General features: G+C 50.8%; 1 protein-coding gene across 3 annotated transcripts in view; it reads right to left on the reverse strand.

Moving 5' to 3' along the window:
- cdk12 (cyclin dependent kinase 12) overlaps positions 1 to 13,233 on the reverse strand; it is a 30,925-nt gene extending 17,692 nt beyond the window's left edge. Inside the window, exons 1-5 of one of the 3 annotated variants that reach the window (XM_069185812.1) lie at positions 13,142 to 13,233; positions 10,207 to 11,629; positions 1,187 to 1,981; positions 729 to 905; positions 399 to 538 (exon numbers count right to left, since the gene is read on the reverse strand). In XM_069185812.1, the coding sequence (XP_069041913.1) occupies positions 399 to 538; positions 729 to 905; positions 1,187 to 1,981; positions 10,207 to 11,552 (2,458 nt within the window). In that variant the 5' untranslated portion in view covers positions 11,553 to 11,629; positions 13,142 to 13,233. Of the gene's footprint in view, positions 1 to 398; positions 539 to 728; positions 906 to 1,186; positions 1,982 to 10,206; positions 11,630 to 11,974; positions 12,390 to 13,141 lie in introns of those variants that run through there. The other 2 variants (XM_069185811.1, XM_069185810.1) reach the window with 2 other exon arrangements.
- Between the last annotated feature and the right edge of the window lie 190 nt (positions 13,234 to 13,423).

Genomic DNA, 13,423 nt, shown 5'->3' on the forward strand with positions numbered 1-13,423 from the left:
GGCAACTACAAGCTATCTGGCTGGCATCAACAACACAAGACTTAGCTGCATCTTTGCATTGAAGAAGCAGCTGCCACAGTGCAGCACTTCGTACTCTGGGCACCTCTCAAAGGAAATGGAAGCTTTGCCCTTGCTCTTGGAACAAATGTTGTATTTTTGGGAGAGTAGTGCATCTATATCACACACTCGCCTTCTTTGTGGCACCTAACAAGTCCTGCACTCATTTGTCCTCTCTCTCCTATGCCAGGGAGGTCCAGCTCTGGCCCTGGAGGACTGGTGTGGTCTATGAGGGTGGGCCAGTGGACACACCTGCCCTGCAGACCCGGAACTGGACCCTACAGCTGTGCCATGCTTTGTGCCAGGTAGCGGGCAGACCATCAGGCCCCCCTGTCTCTCACCCGTGTCCTTGTCCTTGGCCTTGTACACCTGTCCATAGGTGCCCTCTCCGATGATGCCGATAATGTCAAACTTGTCCACGCAGCGCTTCCCCCAGTCGCTCTGTGTCTGCTTCCTCTCGCCATAGCGCGGACAGCAAAACCTGTCCCCAGAAACAAAGTACAAACCAGATTAGTTCCTGTCGCAGACTAAAACATAAAGCATTGGCACTTTGTCCTCTCTTACCACCCTGAGGATAATTGAATCTATAAATTGTGCAATGTACAAGACGTCAAGCATTAGCTTGAAATAAAGGCCTGAGCCTGGGTCTGAGTGGGCTCCACAGGACTCACTTTGGTCTCTTTTTGAAGGTAGGTTGCGGTGGAGGGGGAGTCCTGTGGACAGGGGACTGAGGGGGCGATGGGTCGCCCCCAGGCAGGGTGGGCGGCAGCGGGAGGTCGCTCAGCAGGGGCCGAGGCCGGACCTCCTTCTCTCTCTTCGCTGAGCGATGGGGGACGGCCTCCTTTGGGCTGAGCAGGTCACAAGAGTCAAGGGAGAAAAGTTGATAAAGATGATGACAAAGCAAGCAAGCCTGAATTGGAATTGTGCATGTTCCTTAGGAGGTTGAACTACATAACAGTTGTGTAATTGCAGAAAATGTACAACAAGGTACAACGGCCGTCTCAGTACTTCATTCTTCGTATTGCAATGGGCACAGCAGCCCGTCAGTCAATGGGCACAGCAGCCTGTCAGTCCTGACGGGGTGTGTGTGCTGTGCGAGACTCTCGAGTGTTTCCGTCGGCCGACTCACCTGTCCTGGCTGCTGTCTCCCAGCAGCATGGGCGGCAGCGGGAGAGGGGGCAGGGTGGAGGTCTTGATGTGGCCCGGCTGGGCCGGGGGCTGGGCTTGGCGGGCCGGGCTGCGGGCCGAGGGGGCCGCAGGGGACCTGGCCTGCGAGGAGGAGGAGGAGGTGGACGACGACGACGACAACGACGACGCCGCCGCCGCCGAGGGTGGGGGCGGCGCCGGAGCGGGCTGGCTGAGCTCTGGTAGCGGAGGGGGGGGCTGGTGGTGGGCTGCGAGGGACGGGGAGGGGGGCAGGGGGGGTAGCGGGGGAGTCTGGGATGGGGGGAGCGGGGGCGGGGGGGATGAAAAAGGAGGGGGGGGCGGGGGCGTGCTCTTGTCCTCTCTGGGGGGGTCGTCCTGTGCCGGAGGGGCGGCGGCGGCGGCAGGGGGGGGAAGGGGTCTCTCCGGCGCAGGGGGCTCCTCGGCGGGAGGCTCCCTCTCGGGGGCGGACGGCGGCTCGGGCTCGGGCTCGGGCCGGGGGGGCTGGCTGGGGGCCGCGCGGCGGGGCGCGGGCGGGGGCGAGGGCGCCCGGGCGGCGGCCGCGGCGGCGGCGGCGGCCTGCCGCTCCTTCTTGCGCCGGCTCAGCTCGGCCCCCAGGCTGGAGTTGAGCGGGTAGCGGGACGAGGAGGGGGACAGGCTGGGCGGCCGGCTGCTGTGGGCTCCGGACGAGCGCTTCTTGCTGCGCGAGCGGGAGGAAGAGCGCCGCGAGGAGGAGGAGGAGAAGGGGACCGGGGAGCGGCTCCTGGAACGAGCCGAGCGCCTGGAGAGGAAGGAGCAGACAGAGACGATTAATCAGTTTCACTCACCCGACGGCCGTGCTCATCCTCAACAGGTCACCGTGCACTCGGGCACATATTTACTGTCGGTTTGTATTTCCTGCTCTGTTCGTTGCCTTACATACTGTCACTACCTGTTATTTAATGAAAATCATTGCTTACACTTATAGAAAGCCCAGTGCACAGGGCTGGTTTCACAGAATCAGCTTACTCCTCATCTTCGACTTCCTTCTGCATGCATTTTATTTTCAAATCACATGGAAATTTAAAAAGGTTTCCTCCCCCTCCTGCAAACCACCTGCCCCCAGAATCAACAATATGATATCATCAACAGTTTTTTCCCCCGATAAAGATTCCATGTTCTTCTCTTAAACAAGTGCTCCATTCCCTGCATCCCTCTCCAGTCAGCCAGTGTGTCCTGTTGTGTCTGAGCTCAGACCTTGTTCTTGCCTGTCAAAGCTGCTGCTACCAGCGCCACCTGGTGGCATGGTGAACAAGCACAGGCCGGAGTAACTCCTGCACATTTCCCCTCATCCATGCCACTGTTCCTGCACCTGAAGATCCATGCAGGAATACTGGCGGTCACTGCAGCATTTTATCAGCCATTAACTTTGACAGTTTTCTGCACAAGCAAAATCCCATCGGATCACTTGAAATGACCGTGCTTCAGTCTGGCACACAAACATTTACCCTTCTTTTTACACTGGCCTTCAGCATAAACTCCTTTAAGAGTGAGGTGTGCGGTCAGGAAAGAGACAGAGTTTCCTTTAAAAAAAAGAACAATAATAATAATAAACCTTATTTTATATAGCGCCTTTAAAAGTGGCTTCTCAAAGTGCTTAAAAGAAGACCGCTTAAATCTTAAGGACAAAGACCCGCACAAAAGAAAACTTTACAACTGTAATGGGTGTTTTTTATGAGCACTTTGGCATCACCTGGAAAAACACTTATTTTTAAATTGTGAAGATTTCTATATGTAACATTCATATGCACTCCATACACAATCACTCTTATACGTAAACTACTGGGAAAGCCTGGCTTTGCTTCTGGTCTGACATTAAACGGCAACACAGAAACAGACGCCAGACAGGGAGGTTCTGTACATGAGAGCGTCTCACTCCAGCACCTAAAGAGAATTTCAAACAAAAGGCTAAGTATCGATGTACCATGAAACTGTTACTTCTCATATGCCGAAGCTGAATGCGAGATCCAATTAAAAAAAATACAGCAAATCGTAAGAGCGATGAATGTTTCGTCATTCGGCCATGTCCCTCCTGCGCCCCGGGCTCCCACATGCCCTCCTGCTGGATGACACAGTCAGAGACCCTAGGTGCAGAAACATGCGTCTCCAGATCATGGTGCTGCTGTTGAACCCCAGCCCCCCCCATGTTGAGCAAGAACGCAGATCTAGCCTCTGTCAGCAGATCAAGCAGGGAACAGGTCACTTATCTGAAAATAGCAGAAAGACCCTGCTGTCAGAGATTCTCAGCTATTCAACCTTCACTGACCATACTGCCACCCCAGTCCATTAACCCTTTAGCTCTCGAAATAAAAGCAGGCAGGGGGACAATGAATGAACTGCATTGGTATAGCACATTTCATCTCCAAATCACCCCAGGGGAAGTGCAGGGGAAGCCCAATTCCTCCACCACTGAACTGCAGCACCTATCTGGGAGATGCACAGCATTTACAGCATTACACAGCAGATCAGAAGAGTGCAAAACTCCTTACTTAAGGGGGAACTTCAGGGACGCCAGACTGTGTAGCTCAGAGGGGAATGCAAGGAGGAAAGCAAAGCATGTTAAACACTAAATCCTCTACCACTCATTCCCACCTGCAAAAGGATCTTTATGGACGCTTCTTTCTGGAAATGCTGCCAACCTTGTAGCGCTGATGTCAGGTCGGCCAGCACAGGAGTCTCACTGGTGATGCAGCACTGAGAACTACACCTCACGCTGCCTGTGATGACTTTTTTTTTTTTTACAGGAGTATTGAAAATATCGTACTATCAAGACCTTCGCTGTACTGAAGGACACAAGCAATTTAAACAAGGTTTGAAAAACCATCCTTGGCACAAAATCGAGATCAACCCAACTGCGGAATAACACTTTAAGACGCCACATCGCTCCAGAGTGAACAGACCAAAGGGGAAGCTAACTAGGAAATAGCCATGCACGTCACAAATCAGACGCCCCTCGCCCAGCGATTCAGAGGCAGTCCCAGCGGTGCTCTGCGGTGACGTAGTGACAGATCAGGTTCCTACAGCGCAGAAAAGCCCAGAGACAGCCTGGCGCTCTGTCCAGAGGAAGTCCTGCGCCCTGCGTGTCCGAGAGAGGACCCCCTTCTCTCCAAAGCTACCACGAACGTTTTTAAAAAGGCCTTTACCCCCTAATTATCCCCACCATGTTGTTTTTCCGCTTTTATTGCCTAGAACAGCCACTTTTGGAATCGGGGTGAAGGACTCTGCCCCTTCATAATACCATGTGGTCAATTCAGCATCTGAAACTGAACACACGCCGAACACTGAACACACGCAGGGACAATGCAACAAGTCCCCCCTTCGCCATTCACAGTTTTTTTTTTAAAAAGTTTCTCAATTAACAAAATAAAACCGTGGACACACTCTCTCACATGAGAAGAACATCTGTTCATTGTTTTCAAACTACACCACACTGGGCCTTGAGCTCTTTTACCAATTACCACTGCAATTAAACAACAATACTGAAGGAAATGTAGGCGAGTACAAAGAAGTCACAATGTAGAACGAGACCTGTAAGAACACAAGGGGACAAGAAACACTATGTGAGGAGGCCATTCGGCCCACCTAACTAGACCATCAATAGCTCCCTGGATCATCCAGCTGCTTCTCTAAAGAAGCTCGGGTATCAATTTCAACAACATGGCGGAGCTGTCCCAGACCACTAATGCCCTCTGTTTACAGTGTATAAGGCCTGTTAAAAGATCAGGCACTCATGTTTCAGTCCTTAGGTACTGGGCATTAATTTATCTGGTCTTCTTTCAGCTGCAAGTGATATTTGGGAACACCTGCCAGATGAAAAAACCCTCTGGAAAATGAATTTCAACACTGATGGAACACAGATCTGGAGCCCACTGGTGAAGCCTATTCCTTTAACACTTGTACCGGGTGCAACACTGATAAGCTTCCCCTGGTTATTTTGTGTCACATAAATAAAAGTCCTCCATGTGAACTTCCTGGGGACAAGGTAACAGCAGACATTTCTTGAAACCTCTAGAACAGGGATCCATTTCTGTACCTCTTTAAATCATCTTTAATTTAAACACAAATGCAGGGAATTCCCCTCTTCCAGTTAACATTGCTCATGGCTTAAAGGAAACACTGTTCAATCAAACAAGCCGAGACCTTTTTACCTTTTTAAAATAAGGTCACATTGAAATCCCATCACCAAAAAAAGCTAACATGTGACTCACTTTACAAGCTACTGGAGCTCGGGAGAGAAAAACATCTGCACAAATTCACAGTTCCACAACCCCTCCAGTGCAATGATCTTCTCCGCTTTCTATCGCATTATTGAGTGATTCAGAGAAAAAGTCATAAAACCAACAACACATGAACGCATTGAGGTGGAATCTTTTTCTTCCTTTGCACGAAGACTGCAGCATCATGCAAAATATCTACTGTCTAAAGGAACAAGGCCTGCAACTTACTTTCAAAAACTATACACCATGAAAACACCTGTGGCAAACACCACGAATCGCAAAACATTAACCCAACTACTGAGGCTGTTCCACATCTTAAAAAGACCAAGCTTGTGCATGTTACAATAAAGCCACATGGCCCATTTTCTAAAGGCACTGTCATACTCAGACAAAAGGAAATTAATCTTTTTAGCCTGGAACAGGCTAAAGATTACGTGGGGATGGGGATTTTGACATGGATATTCAAAATCTGGACAGGCACTGAGCTAGCGAGTTCTTTCAAGATCACCAACAACGCAAGGAGCCAGAAAGGACACAAGTGGAAATGAAGTAAACAAGCACTGACACAGCAGACTCATTTTTAATGTAGAGGATTGTAGGAGTCTAGAACCAATTAGCCATGTTATGAACTGGATCCTTCATGAAACAGGTGGATTTCTGGCAAGGTTAAATACAAGCAAACCAGCCTTAGATCCTTGTTTCTTACTGCTCACGATTAATGAATTGGCTTCCTAGTGGATGACAGTGTTGTCCTCACAGACTAGCTGTTGCTAAGAGGGAGAAAATTGATTTCTTTAGCATCTGATTTCAATATGTTTGACAGATGCCAAGAGATCTCCAATCAAAAGCTGCCATCTAACTCTCCTATACCAATCTGGGAGATCCAGAGTATCAGGTACCCACTTCCTAGCACAGGCTGCACAAATATCTACTTGCAACAAAACCCAGTGGTTTCAATGCACAATATTGAGTAAAGAGGGAGGTGAGGTTGCAACAATGAGTGCTGCTGACAGACGTGTTGTACAGGCTGTGGAGAAGTGTGGGGGATCTCTCACAGCTTCTGCCAGGCCTGCCCTGCATCCACAGGATGAGCAGAGCACACAAACACTCAAATTCGGATTTCTATGCATGAGCACCTCCCGCTGACTTGCACTCAATTATATTTGCTCTGCTACGCTGTTCTGAACTGAAACCTGTTGAGGGGTAAGCGCAGGCCCAAATAATAAAAAAAAGGCTTCTGGCACTTCGAGGTTTTACAAAAGATGCTGTCTGGCGTCTACAAAACCAGTAACCTGCTTTATGAGCCTTACTGGTAGACAAAACACCGGCTTCTCAGGTTTCCCATCTTTTAAGGGATATTTTACCTAATCTGGTCCTAGCAAATACTGCGATACCTGCACAAACACACATGCATACTCAGAGCATAGCATTCCACTATATTTTTATTAATTACAACTGCTTGTTAAACCCCATCACCATCACTACTGCAGAGCGCGGAGACTGACGTGTGGTCTTGTCGTCTGCTCTCCGGCAGGAACTGGAAAGAAACAAACAGCTCTTCTACAGCTGATTTACTATTGACATTGAGGGAAGGATGGCTGGAACATGACATGGACTCTTCAAAATACGAAACAATTCTAGGCATCTGAACCTGGTTTAGAATTACAGAAACGTTTTCTGACACAAATGTGTCTTAGGTGCCACTGTCACCTTGCACTTTTTTCTTTTCTTACCAGGACACAACCCTAGACTTAATCTTTTGCTAATAGCACTTAAAGAAAACAGCAGCTATCTTCCTTCTCTGGTCACCAGGCACACTGCACAGCCCACTAGTCTCTACTGGATGATCCCTGTAAATTTCGGCCCTGCGCCAGCATAGACCTGTGCCCCAGGGCAGTGACTGAGGAAGAAAAGCTGTAGCTGAACCCCAGCAGGTCTGCTGGGCCACAGGGGCCACTCATTCCACAGCAGACTCCTGGGAGACCAGATCAGGCCGAACCCATTAGGGAGTCTGGCTCCTCCAAACACACAACAAGCACAACACAACTGTGCGCACAGGATCGCAATAAGGAGTCAAAATAAAATACCCAAAAAGGATGTATTGAATCTTTCCACTATTTCAGAAGGAAGTTACCATTTGATGAGTCCTTTAGTTTCGGACTACAATTCCCTAAGAAGCGGAAAATCAATGACCCGACTGCCACCAGGGGGTGGGCTGGATTTTTACGACAGTCTCTCTCCCAAACCTGTGGCTCCCATGACGCTGTGGGTGTCTGTGAGCTGGCAAGAACACGGGTAAGAGACGCGTTGCTCCTCCAATCAGAGCTCACTATCCTATGTCCAATGACAACTAGTTCTGCAGGTGGGCGTGTCGGAGGGGGCGTGTCTGCACGTTACTCTTTACCAAGCAGGTAAACGACAGGTAAAGTGCTTAAAATCTACCAGTGTTTAAAACTGGTCCATTTCTTACATGAGCTTCACAAAGCATTCCGGTGATTTTCTTAAAAATCTAGATCTTGTCTGCATCGATATAGGTCGTGGTACTGCAAACCCTCCAGCATAAATTCCCAGGCAATAATAAGCATAGGTATGTGATATTTAAATCCCTAAATGAATTAATCACTGCATCCTAAGGCCTGTGCAACTCTAAAACTCTGCCCCCACCTTCAACTGCCAAGGAACCTGTTCTGTGGAAAAGCAGCTTCTCCTACAGCAATCTGTACAGCAACATTCAGAAATCCCACTGAAATATAAATGCTGTTTTAAGGTCTGCAAAGACACCTCTAGCTTAATTGTATTAGTGAGACCAAAGACCAGCAGATAAAGGGAGAATGCTACTCCCCACATTTCGTCTAGTTGCTCAGTTACAATAGTTCTTATGAAGCAAGGTCCTACAAGCACATGGAGAATACAGCAGTCTACCACCTCTGGGTACATCATGCCAAGAGTCTCCAGTTTAGACCCAAGTCAGAGACACGGGGAAAGACTTCCAGCACTGTAGTGGGAGACAGAAGAGTCAGGTTAATGACTAACCAGTCTCTGGATCTCTGACCCAGGCTATTTGTTCACTTTCGAATTTTTATCTAGCTGGACACCCATCCCCCGCCTGCTCTCTGTTCAAGGTTCAGTTTGAGACTCACAGACCTAAACCAGCATCTCTTTGGAGCTGGAATTTATTTTGCAACAAAGGGCAACAGGGCAGGGAGACAGACTCTACAGGTCCCCAACTTACAGGGCACAGAGTCATCCCTGTTAGGCTGGGGCTATTCCTCATTTCTCCCCACTGATACACATCGTCTGCCAAAAACAGAAAACTGGAGAAAAAGACATTAAGGCATGTGGAGCAGCGGACTGTTAAGTCACAGTTCATCTCTTTCATCACAGGGCACACATTCACAAACATACATGCACAAACTCACGCCAGGGTCATTTTTTTTACAGAAGCCAATTAACCTACCGGTATGTCTTTGGACCGTTGGAGGAAATTGCAGCCCCCAGAGGGGAGAACATACCCTCCCACACCCCCCATGCAGACTGCACCCCAGGTCTGGAATTGAGCCCCGGGCCCCAGCACTTGCAAGGCAGTGATGCTCACCACTGCCCCACCAGGCTGCCCTCAACACGAGTGCTTGAAGAAATGAATTGAGCTGACTCATTTGCATGCTTTCCATGACATGTGCAGTTTTGTTTAACAGATCTAAGCAGCTCTTTACTCAAAACAAAACTACCCCAAGTTTAGACCCTTACAGAGAATAACACTATCACAGTTTTGATTGCTGGCACTGATCAAAGGGAACTACAGCATGCCAGTCATCAATATTACAAGTTTGTTATTAGCTCTGCCTTTTAGTCAGAGTTCTTAGGACTTTTTGCACCCTTTCCCGGCTGCTTCGAGATGGAGAAAGGGCTGAAAGCATAATTTGAAAAACTGAAAAAAAACACAATCTAGATGCAACCACTGATGGCCTGCTGCCATCTTGAGCGAGCACACGACACTTTTACACGAGAAAGAGGACTGACACTGCAACACTTGGTGAGCAGAACGCTGGTCTTGCCGTTTTGCATTTTCCAGCTCTGTGCAGCACACTGCGGCCTCCGAAATTACTGAAGCGCTGTGCTGGTGCTTTCACTTACAGCCAAACAAGAAAAGTGAAAGACTGTTGCTCTGGCCTACCTCAGGAAACAGACAGCTGCTGTGGGCAAATGAGGAAGAAATTGCGCCCAGGATTACAAATCCACACTTTGCCCCCAGCCCCATACAGGGCCTTCCGAAACCTTGCGCTCCTGTGCGCAGAACGCTCTGAAGGCCCTTTTGAGCCTTCAGAAGCTACGAAAGTAGACAACACACCCTAGATTTACACATGATCAGCTCGGTATACACACTCATTTCACGTCAGTAAACTGATATACATCCGTTTGGTCTACTCTACATCCTCTTGAGAACTTAAGACACGCCAATAATATCATCAGCAGCTCTCCTGTAGGAAGGAGCCCTTTTCCCAAATATTATGAGGACCTGGCAGCCCTGATGGCAGCTTCCCCTTGGAGTTGACGGGTGGCCGGAGAGTTAGGGTCAATCTGCCCTGCATTGTGGGGCAGAGCACTGGACCTGGCAGGCCGGAGAAGGACTCAAGAGAATGGGGGTCGGATCCAACCCGAGCCTCTCACCCCCTTCTTCACCACAAATTCCAACCTGAGTTCTCGGGTCACCCGTGACCCTCACCCCCCAGAAGCGTGGCGCGGGACTCACCGTGACACCGGGCTGGCGCTGGAGGAGCGGCGGTTGCCGTAGGGGCTGACGGAAGAGCGCCTCCTGCTGGGGTAGGGGCTGCTGTCCCGCTCGTAGCTGGAGGAGCGGTGGCGGCTGCCGTAGGGGCTGTCGGAGCGCTGCCGGCTGCGGCGCCCCGAGTCCCGGTAGGGGCTGGGGCTCTGCGGCGGGGGGGCCCGCCGCCGGTGGTGGTGGTGATGGTGGTGGTAGGCGTCCTCTCCGCCGTCCGGGCCGTACCCACCGCCGGGGGGGCTGTCGTTGGCCCCCCGCTTGGGGCTGGGGGACTGCGGGGCGGCCGCCTGCTTCCTCCCGCCGCCGGCGCCGCCCCGGGACGAGGGCTTGCCCTTGGGGCTGGCCTTGTAGCTCTTGGAGGACTTGCGGCGGTCCTTCTGGGACGAGCCGCGGGACTCCCCCCGCTCCCCGCGGCGCTGTAGCTTCTCCTTGCGGGACTTGCCCGACCTGCCGCCGCCGCCGCCGCCGCCCCCGTCCTTGCTCCGCGAGGAAGAGGAGGAGGAGGCCGTGCTGGTCCCGGTCCCCAGCAGGGCCTGGGCCGCGGAGGAGGGCAGCGACGACGCCAGCTTGGCCCCCACCTCCCCCTCCAGCAGACCCAGCCTGGTGGAGCCGGGGCTGAAGGGGGCCGAGGCGGAGGCAGATGTCTTCTCCTTCCCGCTCTTCCCCGACGTCCCTTTCTCTCTGTCCCGGCTGCTCTTCTTCTTCGAGCTCCCCCCTCCTCCTCCTCCTCCACCCCCCCCACCACCCGAGTCCTTCACTTTGTGAGGGTCCTTGGACTTCTTGCGGGGGTGCCGGTGCTTGTGGCCCCGGCTCTCCCCGGACACCCCGCCGCTGCCCCCGCCCCCTTTACCGTAGTCCGAGCCGCCGTCCAGGCGCTCCCCGCCTCGCCGGTCCACCGCCGACCTCGCCGCCGGCGGGTCCGAGAAGGTGTCGGAGTCGGAGCTGATGTCGTCATACTCCACCAGCGGCTTGATGGCGCTCACGGCTGGAGGCGCCGCAGCCGCCGCCGCCGGGCCCAGGGTGGCGAACGCAGCGGCCGGGCCCTGGCCCTGGCCCAGCGCCGAGGAGGAGGAGGAGGAGGACTCGCGGCCGTGCTTGGAGGACTTGTGCCGCCGGCGCTTGGAGGAGGAGGAGGAGGAGGAAGACGACGCGATGAGCTTCCCGTCCTTCCCCGTCACGCAGCCCGCCTGGGCGCTGGAGTGCGGCGGGAGCAGGTGCTGGAAGGCCCCGCTGTTGCTGCCGGGCGGCAGTGAGACGCTGGCGCTGGGATCCGGCTTCCTCCTGGTCGACCCATGTTGTCTGTCTGAACCGGGCATCCCTCACGCTAGCAGCGGCGCTTCTCCCAAATGCGGGCCTCTGCAGCCGAGGCGATGCATTAAAGGGCGAATAGTACCTAAAAAAGCACCAGGAAAAAAAAAAAGATTCAATAAAAACAAAAATTCAGATCGTGTTCTCCGTCCCGAACGCTTAATCCGAGTTCATTCCGGCTAGGTCAGCGCGGCTTGGGTCCGGCGTTTTGGTTTTCCTTCAAAGGAAAGATTTTTTTTTTTTTACGAAGAAACAAAACGAAAAATAGACATAATAGGCGGATGAGCGTGTAGTTTCATAGCTGATTAAATCAAGCAGAGGTTTGGTTTAAATGAAGTCGTTACAATCGTGCTGTCTCTCTCCTCGTTTCTCAGTTTTACTTGTGCTGTTATTTTTTCTTTTGTAAAAACAAAAAGAAAAAAAACAACACCTCTTTTGGTTATCCCCCTCGCCCTGTAGCAGGCTTCAGGGAAGGTGCCTTGATTCCTTCAGTTTACGGTCTTGGAGTTCGGAAACAGGCATAATCCATGATGAATGGGCGATATTGTTTCACAAAACTGAAAATGAAAACTTGAACCGGTTGGTACTGTTTACATGTTCGGTTTTATATAGACAATCTTTTAATCTCTTTATATTTGATATTGGTCAGAAATGACAGTATATTCGTGTGCAGCAGATGTTCTAGTTTATTTTGAACGGCCTTGAGAGTCTAACAGGCCTGTATTGAGGGCGATGTTTGCGGATTTAGAACACCCACTGCCCCTGTTGCTAAGACGAGAGGACAGACGCCATTGTGGCTCCTTCTAGCAGGTTGAGCTTCTGTCCTCGCTCTCTCTCCCCCAAGCCGAAGCCGGAAGTCTCACTTGCTGTCAATCTTCGTCGTCACCGGGCAACAGCCTCTCCAGAGCGACGCTCCGCCCTTATCCTCTCACGGGCTGCAGTGCCACCAATTAACCTCTAGGTGGCGCGTCACGAAGAGACCGGAGAAACTCCACAGGTTGTGAAAAGTTCAAATGCACTGAGGTGCAAGTTTTTAAACGGGAACTTGTTCGCCCTTATAACAAACCATGCACAGATGTAACCAGCTCACGTGTTAATCTTTAAACGGACAGCAGAACCTCCTTGTGCTCGAAATCGTTTTATAAATTACGTAGGCTATCAATGGGTATACGTAACGTCTGCCACAACACAAAACCACGTTACTAGTAAAACACTATTTGCTTTTAGACGTCCGTAACTGATGGAACGCACAGCACAAATGTTTATTACATATAAATAATCAATTACGCAATCCATAAACACTTTGTGCTTTTAAATTAAGAAGGTACCAGAGAGAGGCGTTTTTTTAAATACGCAAACGCCGATAAAAGTCAGCTGAACTTAGATTGTACGGTACTTTCATTACATATTTATTACGCAATATTATATATATTGATGCATTATCCGTTGTGCTCTTGTCACTTAATTCTTCCTGTTCTATAGGTAAATCATTACTCTTTGAACAAAACTCTCTGCAGAACTTCTTGGCGCTTGTAACGCTCAGAAGACCAAGCACGTAACGTTTCCTAGTACGTTGTATTCTACACAACCAACACACCTGAAGAACAAATGAAAAGTTGAAACTACTTCGGACCGGAGACAGGTTTCAGCCACGTTTCTCGAGGTTGTTGGGGGATGCCCGGCCGGATCCCCAGTAAGAAACCAGACTGCATCGGATAGCACACGCACGGTATATCTTTGGATCTGCAGCTCCGCCTTTATTATTTTAGAACTAACAGCAGCAGCATCTGCAATGGCTTTCAACACAGATTAGATTTTATTTATAAAATCTGCCACGTCCTTATCGTCGCCGGGGGCTTCTTGAAGAAAAGTCCTTCAA

This window comes from Lepisosteus oculatus, chromosome 28 (assembly GCF_040954835.1).
Source record: "Lepisosteus oculatus isolate fLepOcu1 chromosome 28, fLepOcu1.hap2, whole genome shotgun sequence".
Lineage (NCBI taxonomy): Eukaryota > Metazoa > Chordata > Actinopteri > Semionotiformes > Lepisosteidae > Lepisosteus > Lepisosteus oculatus.